Raw genomic sequence first — 23,168 nt, forward strand, 5'->3', positions numbered from 1 at the left:
TATATAATATGCTCTCTTCTGTTGTGTCAGAAAGTAGAGGCACCCCCAATGACTGGAGTGCATCAAAAGGAGACACCAGCTTGAAGGGGCTTCCACTGGCCAAACATGGAACAATTTGAGCAAAACTGGGTCTCAGCAATTAAGTACAATGAGCACTGAAGAAAAAAATTGAAATCCATAAGTTCATACTGGTAATATGTAAATGAATGAATGAACGGGGAGAATGGGGAGCTCTTGCTTACATAGAATGTCCACTGGGAACATTCTGTGGAGGGAGTACTGCAGCTGAAAATCAGCAGTTTGCAACCATCATAATAAAAACTGGCTCAAGCAAGAATCATTAATGGATGACAAACCTATGGAGAACATCCTGATAAGGAACAGGCTATCTGTGTGGTTTTAAAGTGTCCTCCCATAAAATGCCTGTCAAATGCAAGGGGAAAACATGGTAACTACACGGCAGGGAAACTGGACAACACTTTGGCCAGGTGATCAAAATTAGCATCAGCAATGAGGGGCCAATAGATACCATGAGCCTCCACATAGTATCTGAGAAGGCAACATCCAGTATCACTTACAGGGTGTTCAGCTGGGGACAATTAACCTGAATTAAACCCCAAATGCAGAAACATTCTATTAGAGATGGGGAAGGGTATTCTTCTAAAATGCCAATGACATTGGAAAAAAAAAAGACTGAAGAACTGTTCCTGATTAAAAGGGTCTAAACATACATAATAACTAAATGCAATCTGTGAGCCTAAATTAGATTCTGTACTGGAGAAAAAATTTTGACAAAAAACGGAATATACTGCAGAGCAACTAAGCCTGTGTGCCACAACTACTGAGCCCGTGCGCCACAACTACTGAAGCCCACGCGCCTAGAGCCTGTGCTCCGCAACAAGAGAAGCCACTGCAATGAGAAGCCCGCGCACCACAAGGAAGAGTAGCACCCACTCGCCGCAACTAGAGAAAGCCGCGTGCAGCAACGAAGACCCAATGCAGCCAAAAAATAAATAAATAAATATAGAAAAAAAAAAAAGAACAATTATATACTCAGAATTTTAACCCAGCTCTGAAAACTACGTGTCTGGGAGACCAAGCATCGGTCTGATATGACTTTTGGATGTATCATGATACAGGAGGCACACTGTAATAAATGACTCAAATGCTCTCCTACAGAACTGGTGACATTTCAAGATTCCTCACAGAAACTGAAAACAGAGATAGATAATCACAAACTATTTTATTCACACAATTGTTTTTATTATAATTAAATCGGTTGTAAAATCAGAAGAAGGAAATTCCTTATTTAGTGTAGAAAGAACCAAGGTCATCTGAGGTGATGCATTTTTGCAGACAGTCGGGAAGCAAGTCTGTTGTATCCCTCCTCTCACACACATGGTGCTTTGGCTGTGTGATAATTCATGACAGGAGAAAACAAGTATAGAATTTTAAAGTCAAATAAGATTTTCTCTTTGACTTGTGAATTATAATTGGCCAATCTCTAGCAGCTGCCTCTTAGAAACTGTATTTTCTAAATGTTAATAGGCCCCAAGTTAGCAATAAATATGAACATATAGTGGGGAAAAAAAAAGGAATATAGACAGTACGTTAAAGCATCGAATCAATGTTATCAATAAATCTTCTGAAGGTGATAACTGTACTATTGTGGTTATATGAGAGAATGTCCTTATTCTTAGGATTTATACACTGAAGTATATATATCAGGGTAAAAAAATCAAGAAATATATTCTCAAATGGTTTGGGAGGGGAAATACGCACACGCGCACACACACACACACACACACACACACACACACACGCAAGCAAGCACAAGTTAACAACAGGTCAATCTGTGGAAAGGCTGAGTGTTTAACTTTCTTGCAACTTTCATGTATGTTTGAAATTATTTCCAGATAAAAAGGTTTTAGGACCTTGGACAAAAGGCCTTTTAAGTCATACATTAATAAGCTCTCTGGGGTAAGCATGCAGCTCTGCCATAATCCTCAAAAAAGAAGCAGAATTGTCCAAAACGACACAGTTCAATATGGTAGCCATGAGCCACATGTGGCAATTGAGCACTTGAGATATGGCTAATTCAAATTGAGACGTGCCAACTTTCAAGGACTTAATATGAAAAAGAATATAAATTATCCCATTAAGAGTTTTTATACTGATTACATATTGAAATGATATTTTAGACATATTGGGTTACATTAAATATATTATTAAAATAAATTTCACCTTTTTACTTTATAAGGTAGCTACTAGAAAATTTTAAATTACACATGTAGCTCATATTGTATTTCTCTTACAATGCTGATCTAAAATATAATAATACCTTTTTTTGAAAAGAGATGTTTGTTGATCTCTTAAACAAGTATTTCATTACTAGAGAAAAATGTCAAGGAACATTACAGATTCTGACTCCCCTAAGGTGATTTCAATCTTGGAAATAAAGTAGATAATTAGGTTTTTTTAAGGCATAATTAAGGGAAAAGAAAAATTTAAGGCCTAGGAGACAAGAAAGAGCTCTCTGGTCATGTTGTTTAAATAATTGCCTGATTAGCCACAAATCCCATCTGTAGCAAATTTCCTGAAGAGGGGAAAAAATAAAATCTAAACTCATGAAAATACCAAGCGAATGGGAAGACAATAGATGGTTTTCACACTTCTGTTTTCAAACTCTGTATGAATAACATCAACTTCCCAAATCCTAAACATTAACTTATAGTATCTTATAAACAAAGCCTTTAAACAGTTACTTCTGCTACCAAGGAGTTTATGAAATAAACTTGACTGACAACAATGTTATTTCCAACGTTACTTATTTTTCCGTTTTGGGGTTCTGACTGACAAACTCTTCCTTAACTCTAAAGGTTTAAGAAGGACATAAAGAGGAGAACTGAGCGAAGACAGACAAAACTGGTTTTTGTCTGAAACACTATTTTAGGGATTATACACAGGGAGGAGAAAGGAAGGTTGGGCACGAGCTTAAACAGGATTATTTCAGGATAACGAAAGGTCCCTGGGACAGAGACAATTTCCTCTGTATTTTAGTTATCCAAATCTAACTAGGCCAAGTGGAGAAAACAACAAATGTCAGTAAGAATTCTATACAACAGCAACAATGAGGGATAGAAACCAAACGTAGGTTGCCAGAAGGTACGATAAGAACACCCAGCAGTATAGTCTTGGGCAACGTGCATAGGTGTGTTTGTTTTGGAAGTTCGGAGTCAAGCATGTGGACTGAAGCAATTAGAATCACCAAACTGACTCACAGCACAGGATCCCGGGCTCTCTCTCCTGACCCACACTCTCCCCACCCACCCCAGACCATATCCCAGAGAGATGCCTTCGATCAACTCTAGACAAAAATCTCCTACTAGAATACAATGCCCGCTGCCAGAGCACATGGATCCATTTCTGCGTTATGTCTAACAGCCTCCCTGCTGAAGGATCAACAGATGCGCCATGCACCCCCAAGGCCCCGAGTCAGGCCCCGTGGACTCAGACAGAAGCTGACAGCATGAATGAGCTCTGCTTAAGACGAAGTCAAGAGTGTCCTGCAGATAAGGAACCAACACAGATGAGGCGCCCATAGTCCCAGAATCCCAAACCTATAATAAAACTACTGGCACGAGCCCAGCCTCCCTCCCGGATGGGACACCTCCCATCCTGCTCCTAACCCCTCACCTGCTTCCCACCTCACATTCCATCCCCGTATTTTGCCATCATGAGGCCAACTCATGCAGTCTCAGCAAAGAGGCCATGGCTCCACTGATCTAGCTTCAGAGGGAAATGCAGATGGCTAAAACACCCGAGGATGACAGTGAGTCTAACAAGAATTAAACAAGAACTAAGACTTAATGAGCTCTTCTATGTGCATTGTCTGTAGGTCACATCTTTCAGTCACCACAACCACTTTAGGTGGCAGGTGTTATGTTCCCTTAGAGATAATGCAACCACAGCACACAGACGGTCAGTACTTGTCCCAAATCACACAGAAAGGGGGTCAACTCAAACCCAAGCAGTCTGGCTCAAGAATCCATAGGTTCAGCTATTAATAAATCATGAACACAGATTCCACAGTTCAGGAAATATTTCTTTGCCCAGGACTTCAGTAACAATCTCATTCTCATTTGCTCTCATTTTGACATCATGAAGCTTGAAGCTGCTTCCCTAGGAGGCTATTACCAAAAAAATTACTGTCGTGTACCCACATCCCTCTCTCACTCTCTCTAGCAAAAATACACCCAAAAGATAGCTTGCCATGAGTCTAAAGTACTTTCAGATATGATCATTTATTTTTATTAAGAGAAAAAAATTAGACAAACCAAATAGCTAAAGGAAAAAAATGAACAATGCCATTATTTTGACAAATTCTATTTTCTTAATAAAATATAATTCTATTATATTCTGGGTTTTGTTTAGGGAAAATAAATCTGCATTTAATGCCTTTAAGAATCTTTAAAAAATATCTTAACAGGAGATTTCAGATTTAAGATATCAAAATAAAGATGATCCTAATCCATCTCTTAGAAATCACCTCAAAACAAGGAGCATGAAAACACACACAAAAGCCATCTTCAAGGTGCCCTGACCGCAGCATATGAAGACAGAAAATGGGTAAGGAATGTGGCAACTGGCTTCACAAAACAGAGGAAGGCCAAACAGGGTCCCTGCAGAGAGGTGCCTGGGAGAAGGAAGCCCGGAAAGGCTCAGGAATGAGGCTCAGGGACTGCGAGAGGTGCAGGTGGGGCTGAGGCCAGAGGGCCGGGATGAGCACGTTAGCCCAGGCACCCACGCAGCCAGATGACGCTCCCGTCGTCCCTGGAGCCGTCAGAGACGTCGCCAGGCAATTCTCACCGCAGCATCAGAGCCTGAAGGCCTAATGCCCTGGCACAGTGAGCCACGGAAAGCAGTCTCGGGGACACTGGGCACAGAGAAGACAATAACGAGGCCTGAAAACCAGGGCATTTTCTGAGAGGATCAGAGTGTGGAACCTATCTTCCCCTACCCCTAGTAGCTTCTATTCTAGATTCTGTCCCTATGAATTTGGCCATTGGAGGTAACTCCAATAAATGGAATCATATAATAATAATTTTTAAAAAGTGTGTGGAATCTGAGGGGCTCCAGGCTCAGTCTCAGCTCCATCAATTAGCAAAGGTGCAAGCTGCTCAACATCTCGGCACCTCAGTTTCCTCATGTATAAGATGATGATAAATAGGTTCAAAGTCCTAGAGCTGATGCCAGGATTAAAGGAGGTAAAGCTCTTACAATGGGGCCAGTACACAGCAAGCACTCAATCAATATTAGCTCCTCCTCCTGCCCCTTCTACTTCTACTATTACTACCTCTCCCCCAGCACACACACGCCCCCCTCCTCAGGCTCTCAGGATGCTGACAGCAGGAGTAAATTCACAGGCATGCAACCGGAAGGGCCTATGTAGAGAAACTGAACAACCCCAGTGAATATGCTTGGCTGCTGACATTTAGCAGTCAGCAACAAAACAGTTGATTCTCCCCCAGATTATTCCACAATAAAGCCCATCAGCTGAAATACCCGCCCCCTCCCCACCCATACACACAGAGGTGACAAAAAGCTTTCTAATACATTACTTTTAAACATCATCATGAAATTTCAGAATATCTGGGATAATGAGCAGATGTCAGTTTTTTTTAAAGGCCACATATAACTGACTTAGAATAATAATATAGTAATAGCCAATTTTACCAAGTCCTCATGATGTACTAGGCACTGTTGTAAACGCTTTACATACAGTAACTCATTTAATCCTTACAACAAACACATTTCACAAATGAGAAGATTATGGTATGAAGAAATTAAACAATACCCTTAAAGTCACAACACTACTGAGTGATAAAGCTGGGACTCTAAGTCCAGCTTCAGGGCCTGAACTCTTAACTATTATGCTTCTCAGTAATAACTCTGCAAGTTTGAAGACTATGGAAAAATGCCTTCAAAATTCTGAAGGAACCAACCTAGAAATATATACCTAGCCAAACTATGAATCAAGAGTAAAGGCAAAATTGAGGTATTTTCAGACATACAAGTCTTAAAATTTATGATTTACGAATTCTGTCTTAGGAAATTCTGACCTAAAGATCCAGAAACATGCCTATTTCTGCCTCTTTGCTAGAACAGTTCTCTGTTCAAAATAAGAATTCATAAGACACGTTTAAAAGAGCTGCTTCTCAAATACCCTCAGTTTGTAAGTGGCTACACTCCCGTCTCACTCATTAACTCTGTTTCTCTGCTCATTATGGTTCACCTTTCTTGAAGCAGTGTCTCACAGAAGGAAAAACACACACGCATGAATTCAAATCCCAGATCTGTCATTGCCATCATCTAGTTCTATACTTCAGACAACTTCCATAACATCTCTGATCCTCAGGTTCTTCAGCTGTATACCAGGGATAATAAAACAAAGCTGTAGAGAGTTGTTCTGAGGGTTAAACAAAACAGTGGACATAAAGCACATAAAAAATTGTGGCCATATAATATGCGGCAACTGTCATCAGCTGTAGCAACATTATTTCCTTGCAAACCATATTCATTCTCTGACATGCAGGTCATCTGGGCAGGAATGGCTCTTCTTTCATCATTGTGCAGCCAAAGTCCAGCAGTCTCCAGCCTAGCGTGGCCCCTCAAGTATTTATAGAACCCAAAATGAGTGAGTAAATAGAGTATGAAATACTTTAACATCACCATTTATATACACGGCATTCACTATTTTCAGAGTCCTTTCAAAGGCAGGGAGGAAAGACAACAGACTTGACACAGATATTAGCAGTACTCTGTGGAAATTTACTTTCCTGCATCTGAATGTTCAACTTCTTAACTGCTAAGAATATAGTTGGCTTCACAGGGTTCTACTGTTCGGTGTGCTGCAATAGCTTACAGTATGATTGCAGATCAGGAGAACTATATAAAATCATGAGTTTAATTATGGAAATGAAAATTAATAGAAACTTATGTGATTAGGCTAGTAAAATGTTCTTCAAAAAAAAAACAAAAGTCCTTTCAAAAATATACTCTCATAGATTCTCACGACAACTCTGAAAGAAAGAAATTACTATTTCAACTTAACCATGAGTAAACTAAGGACATGAACAGCTTGGACACACCAGCTAGTTAAGTGGTAGAGCTAGAACTTCTTGGAATAGAGATACAGAAAAACAGGAACAGAGCGGGGAACGGACAGGCCATCACCACAGGAAATAAATCACCATCCTCCCTTCCATCTTTCACTGTGATACCATAGTGACCACAAATCTACCAAAAGTCACTTTTTATGAAGAATTTAGAAGGAAGATAAAAGATTCCCTGTGTCTTCTCACTGGCTTTAATCCAAAATTTGTCAAATTTGCTCTCTGGAATTAGTGTGTGACCCTTAAATATGTTGAATCCTGTACAAATGTTTATAAATCAAAAGCAGTTTTCAAATTTCTTTTAAGTTTAAGAAAGCTGACCATCACCATGCACAGTGATGCAAAAACAAGCCCGGGCTTGGCAATCCACCCAGAGCCCTGGGGCTTCTAGAAAGGAGGGTGAACCAGACACACCACGGAGCATAACAGAAACCTGAGATTCAACTACAAGGGGAGATCATTCTTATAATCCAGAAATTCTCATTCTTTTCAGAATTGTGACCTATTTCCTACAGTATTTTTAGGAAAGAGAGAAGAAAACTAAAGTACATCAGATATAAATTAGAATACTTTAACAATACTTGAGAAACTAAATATACCCTGGTAAGCAGAGCCCTCCACAATGGGTTTACAACAGAGTTTAAGTCAAAAGATCTGTGAGTAGGGTTGTACAGCATGGTGTGAAGGAGAGAGGAAGGCATGTTTCAGACATCACTTGGGAGTCGAATACAGTGGAGGCCTTGCTGATAACCGGATCTGGGAAAAAGGAAAGGGCAGGGAGGTTGCTGCACTGTATGTGTGACTCACTGGCCAGCCCTGGGGCCATCTCCTGAGACGGAGAAGACAGATGGAGGCTAAAGGGGCAGTGGGAAAAGGAGTTCTCTCTTAGAGGACCTACAGTTTGAGAAGCCTAGTGAGTGACTGATGTCCAATTCTGTATCTCATATAACAAACCGAAGAACAGAATCTGGAACTAGAAGGTGATGGCAGGTGGAAGATACAAATTCGGAAACCATCAGCATATAGGTAGATTTAGCACCAACTTGGAGAGATTATCTAGAAACAGATGCATGCCTGGGGCCCTCCAACATTTATTAACAATGAGGTGAAAATAGGCAGAGCCAGCAAAAAGGGTGGAAAGTAGAGGCCAGATAGGTAAGAGGAAAATCAGGAGAGCCTGGTGTCGCGGAAAGCAAGAGAAAATAACGTTTCAACTCCACTGAATGCTTCCAAGACAGCAAGTGCAATAAAGTGGCCTACGGGTTTAGCAACGTGGGGTCATTGGGAATGTGACCATCTCAGTGGAGTGGTGGGAAAAGAAGCCCCACTGAAGTGGGCTAACAAGTTAAAGGAAATCAAAATAAACGAATGACATTTTAAATAGTAGGAGGTGAGGAAGTTAAGACACGCGAACAGACAATCTTCACTAAGTTTACCAAGCTACACAAGCAGGTAACTGTAACAAGGCATTACCAAGGCAAGCACAGAAGTCTGTTCGGTGTACAGTGTACAGCCTGGGGTGGGGAGTGGGCGGGGCCAGAGGGTCAGAAAAAGCTTCTCAGAGAAGAAGTAACCAGATCCAAGAATCCAGGAGACACCATTCCTACAGTGGATGTGTCCCTGTAATGAAACAAACTCCACCAAACACGCATGAATGCCTGTCCGCACTTAAGGGAAGAAAATCTCATTAAATGAAGAATCAGTGACTAACCTGTATGTCATCAATAATAACCGTAACAAATTGTTTTCTAGAAGAAAAACATTCCCAAGTTTTTCAGCTGTGAAACAGCAGATCACGAGATCTGACGTGCGCAGTTTGGTCATCCCATGGCCAGAAAACAGTAAAATCCTGCAACAGTTTTTGACTAGAGTTTTTAAGGTATGTCAGGGTGGGGGCAGGGGAACTTGGCTCCTCGAGTGGAAGGGCAGTGAAGATAAGGTAACTAAGCAATGGACAGAGATGACTTAAACGTCAGCCTTCCCGAAAATGAAAAAACATAAAACTCTTCAGAGGTTGCTTTTCACGATTCCCTTAAAGGAAGATACAGGCTCATAATCATGTACTCAAAATCCTTGCAGCTAGGTAAGTTTTGAAATTCAGAGTTTTTGAAATTTTAGGTCTGAAAACAGGAGACACCATCAATATATAACACCCCCAGCAGGGTCTGGGCAGCACCCATAATAAAACATAAATATTTCTGCAGCTGACATGATAGGATGATGACAAAAAATAGCCTCACATCAGTTCATGTCTTGCCATTAAATGAGTCATGCAAAAACTTTCCATTTTCAGAGTGCTTAGATTTCACAACTGTGGATAAGGGACCGCGAACTTACACCTAACACAAGCTTTAAGAAAATAAAGGTACGTTGAAGGAGAATGGCAGAGCTCTGGGATCCCATTCCAGCTCTCCTCCATACGAGCTGTATGAACCTAGGCAAACCAGTTAACATTCATAAACCTTAGCTTTCTGACCTGTAAAATGGGAATAATGATATCTATCCCTAAGTCTACTGTGAAAACCTGGTACTATGTCTGGCCCTTAGCAGTAGGATGACTAAACATCCCAGTTTGCCTGTGACTTTTCCAGTTTTAGCACTGACAATCACACATGCTGGGAAACCAGGATGGCTGGTCACCCTACTTGGCAGGCACTCAATAAATAGGAACTATTCTAATATTAAGAATAGAAATTAGCACAGGGAACGATTACAATATCATGTAATAAACCATAATGGAAAAAAATATGAAAAAGTATGTATACATATATAACTGAATCACTTTGCTGTACATCAGGAACTAACACAACATTGTAAATCAACTATACTTCAATTAAAAAAAAAAAGAACAGAAATTAAAAGTAAAAATACAAAATGGAAAAATCACATGAAATAGTTTCAGTAGTGAAATATCCATGTCACCAGGAATTATAATCACCTCTTTTGTGGTAGGCACAGTTCTAAAACAGCAGTCCCTGGTGTGCACACCCTATACGATTCCCTCACCTGGAGTGTGGGCAGGTCTGACCTAATCAGATGTGCCCTTTTTCAGAGATGGAAAGTCAGACTCAAAGCTACAGCAGATGCTCTCCTGCTGGCCTTTAAGATGTAAACGGCCATGTTGTGGAGAGCGCCATGTGGCAGGAGTGGTGGGTGGCCTCCAGGAGCTGAGGGCCTCAGTCCTACAACCGCAAGGAACTGATTTCTGCCAACAACCTGAACGCATCTGAGGGGTACCCCAGCTTCAGAGGAGCTCACAGTCCCTGATGCCACCATGAGACCCCATGCCCGGACTTCAGACCTACAGAACTGTGAGATAAGAAATGGGTGTTGTGAGCCACCAAGTCCATGGTGATTTGTTACACAGCATTAGAAAAATATCTCTTATCCCAGGGATGCAAGGATTCTTCAGTATTCGCAAATCAATCAATGTGATACACCACACTAACAAATTAAGGAATAAAAACTATATGATCATCTCAATAGATGCAGAAAAAGTTTCTGACAAAATTCAACACCTATTTATGGTAAAAACTCTCCAGAAAATGGGCATAGAGGGAACCTACCTCAACATAATAAAGGCCATATACGACAAGCCCACAACAAGCATCATACTCAACGGTGAAAAACGAAAAGCATTTCCACTAAGCTCAGGAACAAGACAAGGATGTCCACTCTAACTGCTATTATTCAACATAGTTTTGGAAGTCCTAGCCACAGCAATCAGAGAAGAAAAAGAAATAAAAGGAATACGAACTGGAAAGGAAGAAGTAAAACTGTCACTATGTGCTGATGACATGATACTATACATAGAAAATCCTAAAGATGCCACCAGAAAACTACTAGAATTAATCAGTGAATTTGGTAAGCTTGCAGGATACAAAATTAATGCACAGAAATCTCTGGCATTCCTATACACCAACAACAAAAAATCAGAAAGAGAAATTAAGGAAACACTCCCATTTACCATCGCAACAAAAAGAATAAAATACCTAGGAACAAACCTGCCTAAGGGGGTGAAAGACTTGTACTCAGAAAACTATAAAACACTGAGGAAAGAAATCAAAGATGACATAAACAGATGGAGAAATATACCATGTTCTTGGATTGGAAGAATCAATACTGTGAAAATGACTATCCTACCCAAAGCAATCTACAGATTGAATGCAATCCCTATTAAACTACCAACAGCATTCTTCACAGAATTAGAACAAAACATTTTACAATGCGGATGGAAACACAAAAGACCCCGAACAGCCAAAGCAATCTTGAGAAAGAAAAACGGAGTTGGAGGAATCAGCCTCCCCAACTTCAAACTGTACCACAAAGCTACAGTAATCAAGACAGTATGGTACTGGCACAAAAACAGAAATATAGATCAATGGTACAGGATAGAAAGCCCAGAGATAAACCCATGCACATATGGGCACCTAATTTACGACATGGGACAATGCAGAAAGGACAGCCTCTTCAATAAGTGGTGCTGGGAAAACTGGACAGCTACATGTAAAAGAATGAAATTAGAACACTCCCTAACACCATACACAAAAATAAACTCCAAATGGATTAAAGGTTTAAATGTAAGACCAGACACTATAAAACTCTTAAAGGAAAACATAGGAAAAACACTCTTTGACATAAACCACAGCAAGATCTTTTTTGACCCATCTCCTACAGTAATGGAAGTAAAAACAAAAATAAACAAATGGGACTTAATTAAACTTAAAAGCTTTTGCAAAGCAAAGGAAACCATAAACAAGACAAAAAGACAACCCTCAAAATGGGAGAAAAGATTTGCAAATGAAACAACAGACAAAGGATTAATCTCCAAAATATACAAACGGCTCATGCAGCTCAATATCAAAAAAACAAACAATCCAGTTAAAAAATGGGCAGAAGACCTAAATAGACATTTCACCAAGGAAGACATACAGATGGCCAAGAGGCACATGAAAAGATGCTCAACATCGCTAATTATTAGAGAAATGCAAATCAAAACCACAATGAGGTATCACTTCACGCCGGTCAGAATGGCCATTATCACTTCACGCCGGTCAGAATGGCCATTATCAAAAAAGCTAGAAACAATAAATGCTGGAGAGGGTGTGGAGAAAAGGGAACACTCTTGCACTGTTGGTGGGAATGTAAATTGGTACAGCCACTATGGAGAACAGTATGGAGGTTCCTTAAAAAACTAAAAACAGAACTACCATACGACCCAGCAATCCCACTACTGGGCATATACCCTGAGAAAACCATAATTCAAAAAGAGTCATGTACCACAATGTTCACTGCAGCACTATTTCCAATAGCCAGGACACTGAAGCAACCTAAGTGTCCATAGACAGATGAATGGATAAAGAAGATGTGGCACATATATACAATGGAATATTACTCAGCCATAAAAAGAAACGAAATAGAGTTATTTGTAGTGAGGTGGATGGACCTAGAGTCTCTCATACAGAGTGAAGTTAAGTCAGAAAGAGAAAAACAAATACCGTATGCTAACGCAGATATATGGACTCTAAAAAAAAAAAAAAAAAATGGTACTGATGAACCTAGTTGCAGGGCAGGAATAAAGAGGCAGACAGAGAAAATGGACTTGCGGACATGGGGTCGGGGGCGGGGAAGCTGGTGCCAAGTGAGAGTGGCATGGACATATACACACTACCGAATGTAAAACAGTTGGCTGGTGGGAAGCAGCAGCATAGCACGGGGAGATCGGCTCGGTGCTCTGGGATGACCTAGAGGGGTGGGATATGGAGGATGAGAGGGAAGCTCAAGAGGGAGGGGATATGGGGATATATGTATGCATATGGCTGATTCGCTTTGGTGTGCAACAGAAACTAACACAGTATCGTGAAGCAATTATACTCCAACAAAGATCTATTAAAAAAAAAAAGAAAAAGAAAAATATGTCTTTTAAGAGAGCATCCAGTTCAAAATTACAGGGGTGTGTGTGTGTGTGTGTGTGTGTGTGTGTGTGTGTGTGTGTGTGTGTGTGTGTAGTAAGGACAGAACAATCTGTAAACCGAAATTCCTTGCATAAAACTACCTTTTTTAATATGAAAAGTTCAAATCCAAAAGAAGTTTCTTACACAACTGCAACTTCTCATACATTGATGGTAGGGGTATCAAACGGCACAATCACTTTGGAAAACTGTTCCTGGCAATTCCTGTTAAACCTAAATGCATGCCTACTCTGCAACCTGGAAACCTGTCATGAGTGCACAGATCCACAAGAAGGCACGCATATGAATGTTCAGAGCAGGTTTCACCAAAACAGCGAGAAACTGGAAGCATTCCAAATGCCCACCATTTGAAGAATGGAGGAATGGAAAAACTGTGGTGTCCTCCTTCAGTGGAAAACTAGCACCAGTTAAAAAGAACAAACTAACAGCACACACGACAGGGATGAATCTCACAGACACAATGCTGAGTGAAAGAAGCCAGACACAAAGAGAATAAAATGAATGATTCCACTCACATGAAGTTCAAGGACAGGCGCAACTGATCTGTGATGACAGAGCCAGAGTCTGGGTCACCTCTCAGTGGGGTGTAGGGCCTGGGAAGGGGCAGCAGGTACCTGTGAGAGGTCCTGGAAATGTTCTACACCCTGATCTGGGGGAAGGTTACATGGGTGACTGCGTATGTAAATAACCTCTGAGACGTATGTATGCGTAAGGTTAATGCACTTTACTGTATGCTACCCTTCAAAAATATTCTTCCCCTTTACAACGACTAACCAAAAACCATCTAGTGACAATTTAAGGCGGATTCCTCATAAGAAACTAGTGAACAGTGAAGCACAAATACGGTTAACACGCTACGCAAGTACACCTCTTCTTGTAAACCCACTGCTCACTAAATGCTGGTTGAAGGCATTTCAAAGAAAATGACCATGGTTATGTTTCAGAAGCCCAGAGGAATCTATACGCATGTATACATAGCATAACGTCCTCAACAGAATATACCCCATAGATGTGAAAAACCATGGCTCTTGTCCAATTACTCCTTTCACCTCTGTCCAATTAATTCCTTTGTTTACCTCCCAGTACAAGAATACAAGCTAGGTGTTACACCACCACAAAGCATGCAGATGTGAACTGCACGGCCAAGACAGCACCCCTTCCATGGCCTGCACTGCCCGTCTGACACTGGGGCAGTGACTCTTTGCCATGGATACAGGCGACCATAAAGGCTCAGAGCGTGACCGGCAGGTTAGGATCGTCTCATCCAACCTCACACCTGGTCAGAAAGCTGCCCTGGTGTCCCTGCCAGGGGGCAGCCCACCCACCGCAGGGAAAGGAGGACGAGGGACGCTGGAGAGGTGACACAGCCCGCCGGGAACTGTGTCTCCCACTGGGACACACACACAAGACAGGGTTCACGTTTGAAAAGTCTCCCTCGGCAGCAAGCCTGAGAAACTGGAATTCATGCGGGACGGGCTCAAATCCACTGCTAGTGACCAGACCAAAAGTGAAGCAGAAGCCCGCTCACCTCGCTATTGTGGCCCCGAAGGTTGAAGTTGATTCTCTGCGGAGTGTTCCTGTCCCGGCGGCAGTGGCTGGAGGTGAAGGTCACGCCAACAACGCCGCGCCCGTTGCCCGTGGCCAGCCAGCCCTCCTCGTAGTAGCGCCTCCTGCACACGGGCTTCTCCTTCTCACTCTTGGGCACGCGGCCCTTCCAGGACAGGCAGAGGATGTTGGAGTCGCTGCACAGGACAGGCCCGTGCTCCACCGCTGCATACATACTTTTTTCTGAAGAACCGTTTTACTTAAAAAGTAATGCTGAATGCCGAAAAATTGCTTTCACTGACAGATCAATGTTATTTTTGTGGTTGGCTTGCGCTGTTTTCCCTGACCCCCTTTTAAGACTGACCCGGTTCTAATTAGAAGGTCAGTATTTTATAAAGATCCACCAAATGCATAGTGAAAAAATTCCTCTATAAAAGATGACGGCAGTCTGCTAAGAAAAGGTAATGCTTAAAAACAACGTGGGGTCCATTTTTATTTTCAAGTCCTCAGAGGAAGAGGGGGCTGACCCTTTGGAGAAAGAGCATCGTTAACAAGTGGTGATAAAGAAACTGAGTGTTCTTCTTTTCACTCAACTTGGTTCTTCTTATTCAGCCTGAGATTCCAGTTTAGTGTAATGTGATTCCAGAGACAAAGGGCTGCAAATACATAGATTTCAAGTAACTTAAGGCTTTAAGAATCCCTCGAGCTGGAATCTTCTCTTCAAAAGCTCAGACGCAGAGACAGAACACATGGGGATCATCTCCCTTCTGAAGCCACCCTCTGGCTTGTTTTCTCAACTAGACAAATCTCTGCTGCTAAAGCTGAAAAAGATTGCATAAAGGGAAAAAAAGGCACACAAACCGTGCAAAACAGACCAGAGTTTGTGCAGACAGCAGTCCAAATTTTAGGAGAAAAAAGGACTCTTTCCCCACCGTTCAGAACCAGAAACCTCCAACTTCAGAGCCCAGCCCGGCTTCCCAGCAGGTGGCTGTGTCCCCGGGGAGGGCCCCTCTGCAGGCTGACGCACCCCTCGGTGCCATAGAGACGGGCGAGAAAGCCCCTTCCCTCAGCAGAGCCAGAAGGCTCTAAAGCTCTCGCGGGAGGGAGTCCAAGTGTGGGCCCCCAGCGAATCCTAAATACTCCTGCTGGCAAACGGGAGCCAAGCTGGGCTGCAGGCTGTGTCTCCTTCCTTCCTACCCTAGTCACTTCTCCCCTTTCCGCTCGTAAAGATTACATACTTTTCCATCTTGAAGGAAAAAAACTAATCTCAGAATTAAGTCCATCAAGTAGCCTTCCTCTTATATACAAAGATTCCTGGACTCAACACAGAAGAGAATCCCTTAAAACGGAAACACAGGTGAGAGTCAGCTTCTTCCCCACTGTCTCCCTATGGAGTGACCACGTTCGGCTGATGGGCACTTTCCTGATCACCTCCAGAGACCGTCTCCAAACGCCACGTGTACAGTCCAAGGAAAGAAGCTTTACTCTGATGCTCCTTGATAATTATTTTGTAATTATCAGTTTCAACTGCTACCTGAAGGTATTATCCTATAGGTATAGGAAAGGAAAAGGGAAGTAATAAATTAAAATTTCTGGAATACAGTTAACTGAAAAAAGGCAAAGGAATCAGTTCACTGTTCAAACTTGTCCCATCATACCCTAACTGGCTTTCCTCCAGTCATAACCACACAGTAAGAGCCACTCTTCAGTCCAGAATTTTCACCTCTGTCCAAATCACCAGACCCACTGAAAAATAAAGTGCAAAAAGCACTGCATGCTCCCATCTGCAATGCTTGAAATCACACTTCTCCCTCAGTCACCTTCTCACTTAGTTCCTTCTTTAAACTGGAGAGGTATTTTTGAGGCTTGATCTGTGCAAGTTTTTTTTTCTTCTTTTTGCAAACCTTCTTTACCCGTGAAGACCATGTGGAAAACTGGCCATTAGTGATGTATTTTTCTCCCCGGGCTCCCAAGCCCAGTGGTGTCAAGTTGCTCCATCTGATTCTTAAATTAATTTTCATCAGTTGTAAAACTCTTCAAGTGCACACAAGAATGAGTCTGCCTAAATGTGTATGTACAGAAAGAAGGTTTTAAATATACATAGACATACACTCTTCAACTGGCACACAAAATGTCTGTTTTCCCAGTCGTTTCAGGAACCATGGGATTAATCACAGCTTGAAGGCCCTGGAGTCTTACAAATCTGTAAAACAAAATAGGACATAAAAAAAAGAACTTTAAAATACTGAAGAATAAAGATTCTAATACATCTTTTTGCATGAACATATGAACATCATATAATAACATAATAATCACTGTAACTGAAATCAGAGACCCATCTGGACACCTACATATATCAAATGGAGCAACTGATCGGTAAAATTTGAATAGTAAAAGGGTGCTCCTCGCCAACTTACAGACAACATGCAACATGAGGAGTCTGAGTGCCAGGTACCATTTACTAAATTTGCCAGCAGCTGTGCATAGTGAATGAACGAGCACCTAAAACTGTCCTTCCTACGACTGTGAGCCCTGAAGGTGCACCTTTACCATCCAGAGGTCATCATCCTGAGTTAAGCAGGCATCTTCAAAAAGGAGACAGAAGAGACTCAGGCAAGTTATCTAAATTGATGTTTTCACTTTCAGTAAAAACATAATCCCTGAAGACACAAGGCAGCAAAGGCCTTTAACTGCCGGCAGGTCACAGAGCAAGGCACAGCTGTCTTCTCGGCTTTTACGTCGTCTACTAGCAATACAGTCCTAGAGAATCTACCTCCAAGCAAACCCACCCCCTCTTCCTTCCTGCTGTCTTCAGTCCAGGCCCGCATCACACCCGCAAAGACACTGGACAACTTGAGCCCTAACTCCCCCGCACCACCCCACCTTCCAGAGGACCCTCAGAGCGATCTTTCTGAAATTCAAGGCTGCCCCAAGAGCCTGGACTGTTCTCGCCCCGCCCAGGTGGTGCCCCCGAGAGCTAGCTGAAACGGACAGCCCAGCCCCACCCCCAAATACCTGACACTGAAGGTCAAGGGCTGGGCCTCGGTATCTGCATTTCTAACCAGTGCCGGCCTGGGACCGGCTTTGCGAACCGCTGGCCTCTGAGAGCAGCCCCAGCAAGGCCCTCAGGATGTGACGTCCGCCCGTCCGCCCGTCCTCTCCTGCCGCAGCCCCCACGTCCAGCCGTCGCCCTCTGCGCACTCCCCGAGCCACGTCCCCACGTACCGAGTCCCCCCTCCTGCACGCCTCCACGCCTGCTGCTCCTCTGCCCAGCCAGCCCACACCCCCCTGTAACCCCCGCCGAACACCCCCTCTCCCGTGAAGCTGCCCAGAGGCTCCGTACTAACCCGCGCAACAGTCTTCCTCTCGCTGCGTCCAGAGGCTGGGGGCCTACCCTCCTCGTCCCTGGCACGGAGCTCAGCACAAACAAGTTACTCAGTAAAAGTCTGTAAGAGGATGCAGGCGGGGGCAAGGCAGCAGCTACAGATAATTTCTTGGAGATAACCTTAATTCAGATGAGTCACAGGACATATACTTCCTATGTGTCTAAAATCAAAACAAATTCTCCCAGGAAGCACTTGTACCCGAGGGGAAAAAGTGAAAACAAATGCTATACAATTCAAATTATGCATGTTCTTCCTCCTGAAATTCTAATGCCACTGTATAATACTCCCTTAGTCCCTACCCTGGCCTGGGGACGGCACCACAGAGGGGAAAAGCAAAAGCAACTTCTCAAGACCCAGCAATATATACACAGGGTTTAAACTATTTAAGAGCATAATCCATGATTACTAAAGCACCCACATTAAACACGAGAGTGTAAACCATCAGTTCCCTCACACCGTCCTGGACACAGAGGGGTCTATAACGTCAAAATTATTCTCAAAATAAGAAAACTAAGACATTATTTGTCTTCTTAACCGCGTTGACAATTTCTATCAACGGTGCGAAAGCAACAGTGGGTCACACTGCCAGCTCTGTGGCACAGATCAAGGCCCAGCACCAGCCAGCACCAGTGCTCATCAGATTTTTTAAAATGCCAGCTTCACTTAAGAATGTTCTTGGGACTTCGCTGGTGGTCCAGCAGTTAAGACTCTGCGCTCCCAATGCAGGGGGCCCAGGTTCGATCCCTGGTCAGGGAACTAGATTCTACATGCCGCAACTAAAGATCCCACACGCCGCAACTAAGACCCGGCACAGCCAAATAAATAAATAAATATTAAAAACAAAAAAAGCTCTTAATGCAGCAGTAAAAATTATTAATTTATTAAATCTCACCCCTTGAGGACATGGTTGTTTAATATTCTGTGTTTCAAACAGTAAATACACACACAGCACTTCTGCTGACTATGGCACTACAGCGGTAATCCTGAGAAAAAGCACTTGTGCTGTAGTTTAAGTTATGGGCTGAGCAAACTGCTTTTTCATGAAATGCCATGTTTACTGGAAAGAATTAATGACAAATTATGGTCATTTAGGCTTGGGTCTTTGGCAGACATTTTTCTCTAATGTGAACAAAGTGAGCTGTCACTTTAAAGAAAACAACTGATGGTATTTGTTGCTGATAATAAAAGTAGAGCTTTCAAGTTAAAATTAGAATTGTGGGAAAACCAGCATCTATCACTAGGAGCTTGATAGCTCCCCAAGATTTAAAGACACTCTGCAAGCAAGAGAAGGTGATATTAATAAATGTGAATTTTTGACAGTATATTTCATAGTGTGTCAATATTTGGAAGATTCGCATAATTTGCTGAACCAATATTCTTCAAATGACCAGTGAATGATGATACCAATTATGCTTGACAGAGCCATTCAAGGTGCAAGAAAGACAAATGGATTTTAATATAACCAAGTACAAAAAAGTCACTGATACATTTAAAATTCCACATTGCTACTAACCTTTAAGAAACTACCATTTGTTGAGTTTTAGTACAGTATCAAAGAAAAATATTCATGATTAGCTGAAAAGACTATTAAAATACTCTTCCCTTTTCCAGCTACATATCTGTGTGAGGTCAGATTTTCTTCAGACATTTCAACAAAAACAGCATATTGTAACACTGAATGCAGAAGCATATACGGGAATTCAACTATCTTTTCAATAAGTCAGGCATTAAAGATATTTTACCAAAATGTAAAATAATGCTACTCTTCTCAGTAAATTTTTTAGTCAGAAAATAGTCATTTTTCATAAAAAATATATTTATAACATTTATAGGTTTATTGTTTTTAAATGAATTAGTAATTTTTTTAAATTTCTGTTTTAATTTCTAATATGGTAAATATCAAGAGCTAACACCCACATAATCAAAACCTCTTTTCGGACTTCAATAATTGTTGAGAATACAAAGGGGCCCTAAAACCAGAAAGGTTAAAAATCACTGACATATGCTAACTCTCCAGAAATATAAGCCTTAAATAACTATTGAAATAAAGTACGTAGGATAAATTTCCATAGTAAAAGCACAGACAAAAGTGTTTCATTTTATATATGCTGCTAATGGTTTTTAATCAAACTTTTAAAACTACAGAGTGCCATATATGCGAGACAAAATAAGGCAGATCATTTAAGGAAAAATGACATGCTCCTTTATTATTTCTCAAATGGATAATGGATACAAAAATCTAACAACAAAAAAACCACTATCATAGTCTCCTAATTACTGAAAGGCTGGTGCCTATCTTAGTGCTACCATTAATAGAAATAGGTGATGTTGGATACTTCCCTTCTGTCTTACTTTTTCATGAGGATGAGAAAACAAGGCTAACTGATTAACTAGTTTCTGAGGGAAGCTGACTGTCCAATCAACACTAGTAAAGGGGTTTGGTATAAAAAGATTAAAACGCAACTATTCAACTGAAAGCAGGGACTCGGAACAGATATTTGCACATCCATGTTCAAAGCAGCACTATTCACAATAGCCAAAAGGTGGAAGGAACCCAAGTGTCCTCAGACAGATGAATGAGTAAACAAAATGTGGAAAAACATACAGTACTATTCAGCCTTAAAAAAAACTGAAATTCTGTCTGACACATGCTGCAACATGGATGAACCTTGAAGACATTATGCTCAGTGGAATAAGCCAGACACAGAAGGACGAACACATATAAGTATGATTCCACTTATATGAAGCATCTAGAGCAGCCAACTTCATAGAGACAGAGGAAATGGTGGCTGTGAGGGGCTGGGGGCGGGGAGACGGGGGAGTCATTACTGAATGGGTACAGAGTTGCAGTTTGGGATGATGAAAAACTTTTGGAGATGGACAGTGGTGACGGCTGCATAATAACGTGAATGTACTTCTATTAACTATTAAGGCCGTTGAATTGTACACTTAAAAATGATTAAAATGGTAAATTTTGTTACATATATCTCACCTCAATTTTTAAAATCAGGTGAGAAAAGCAACTATTCATACAAAGTTTTTTGATAACAGACTGAAAGTAAATACTCAGTTTGGCATTATGATGTTTTTTTACCCTAAAACTGTAATACAGGCCCATGAGCCATCCTTGGAGGCTTTCATTAGGAATAAACAATGCTAACCTCTGAATTCTGGCCCAAACCTGCTTCTGTTAATTGCAGCTTATTTTCAGACTATTCTTATAGTAAATCACTGAAAAATCTATTCTATTCTATCAATTCTACTGTAATCTGCTTTTAGGAGATTACAATCTTAAAGCAAATAATCCATGTGCCTGATTGAACTAATAATCTGACAGCAATCTAGGAGACAGTAAACGTGTAAGATGCCTCACACTCTAACTTTCCATACTATCCAGTTCTAATGGCAAATTAGGAGCCCGAGAATTTGGGAAAGTACAATTTAGGGACAGAATTGTACATCATCAAGAAAATTCTGTACTAATTACAGGCACTCCTGGATTAATTGACCAACAAATGTTAACTGAACATCTATTATGCAGGAGGCCCCTGTGCTGCACTTGCTGCCCCTCTCGCCCCCAGTTAGATATTCTGTTTTCTAACTAAAGTTATTTCACTACAGGTTATTCTGTTTTATCTGATTCCTACTTTCCACCAACATAGATAAAATTTACTATTGGGGGGAATAAAAATGTATTTGTCACTTGTTTTAGTAGTTACCTGAAAGGGGAGAGAGGGTTAGAAACTGTGCCAGGGGAGGGCACGCACAGTGGTACTGCTGGGACGCTAGCAATATTCCATATATTCCATGTCTTGATCTGGGTGGTAGTTACGGGGTGTTCACTCCATAATTATTCTTTACTACACCTCTATGTCTGACATATTCTTCTACATGGATGGTACATCTCAAAATAAGCAGGTTTAACGCACTGTGAACTATATTAGGCATCAGTTCTCTGGGGTTTTTAGATAATTTAAATCAATTATTAAGAGTTTTTACAGTTATTATATCCAACCTTAATGAGTACTCTCTCAATCTAGAAAATCCCAATAAAGTATCGAAAATGCTATTTTAGTTCTCAAGCTAAGAAAGTATCCACAAAGAAAAAACATATTAACAGTAACAAATGGATATAAGAAAATTTCAAAATTAAGCTCTATTTCTTTCTAAAGGATAAAAATTTATACAGTAGTTAGGCAGAAGACTGAGATGAGAAGCGGAAAGTAGATTTTAGGAAAAAATACATAGATGTTGTTAGATGAATGCAAAACAGGAAAAAAAAAAAACAAAGTAGAAACTTTTGAATAAAATATTCCCAACACTCCAAGCTTTTGACTACAGAGTTGTTAGCCGGTTTGAGAAGAAGAAAAGGAAATAAACATGAGTTTTGCTGATTGGCGATGTAAATGAAGCACACCCCAGGGTCTGCTCCCTGCCTGCTGTCCTGGGCTCAGCTCCACGGCAGGGTGGAGGGAGGGCGCTGCCACCGCACCGGGGCTCCCCTGATGCCTCCTTTCCACAGACAGCAACAGGTCCTGAGCTCCACACTTCTTTTTGAGGAAAGTAACTACACTGACCTGCCTCTAATTACAGTCACTCCTTTCCCTGGGGAATTTTGCACAACCCACAAACATCAAGGGAGTTCTAACTGGTTCCTAATTAGTTTCAAGAGCTGCCTGGAGGCTACTTCAAATCTGCCTTCCAAGACTGCCTTTAAAGGTAGGGATACTCTCAGATGGACCTAGAGAGTATTATGCTTAGTGAAATAAGTCAGACAGAGAAACACAAATATGGTGTATGTTATCACTTATATGCGGAATCTAAAAAATAAAACAACTGAATGTGTATAACAAAACAGAAACAGACTCACAGATATAGAAAACAAACTATTTACCAGTGGGGAGAGGTAAGGGGGAGGGGCAAAAGAAGGGTAGGGGACTATGAGATACAAACTACTACGTATAAAATAGATAAGCAATAAGGATATATTGTACAGCTCAGGGAAATACAGCCATTATTTTATAATAACTTTATATGGAATATAATATATAAAAATACTGAATCACTATGCTGTACACCTGAAACTAATA

At 41.3% G+C, this 23,168-nt stretch overlaps 1 protein-coding gene across 3 annotated transcripts in view; it reads right to left on the reverse strand.

Moving 5' to 3' along the window:
* The window catches only part of TULP4 (TUB like protein 4), a 236,029-nt gene that overhangs the window by 157,758 nt on the left and 55,103 nt on the right, over positions 1-23,168 (reverse strand). For 2 of the 3 annotated variants that reach the window (XM_059940909.1, XM_059940911.1), the window contains exon 2: positions 14,676-16,895. In XM_059940909.1, the coding sequence (XP_059796892.1) occupies positions 14,676-14,927 (252 nt within the window). In that variant the 5' untranslated portion in view covers positions 14,928-16,895. Of the gene's footprint in view, positions 1-14,675; positions 16,896-17,707; positions 17,768-23,168 lie in introns of those variants that run through there. The other variant, XM_059940910.1, reaches the window with a different exon arrangement.

Source organism: Balaenoptera ricei, chromosome 12, assembly GCF_028023285.1.
Source record: "Balaenoptera ricei isolate mBalRic1 chromosome 12, mBalRic1.hap2, whole genome shotgun sequence".
In the NCBI taxonomy this organism is placed as follows: Eukaryota; Metazoa; Chordata; class Mammalia; order Artiodactyla; family Balaenopteridae; genus Balaenoptera; species Balaenoptera ricei.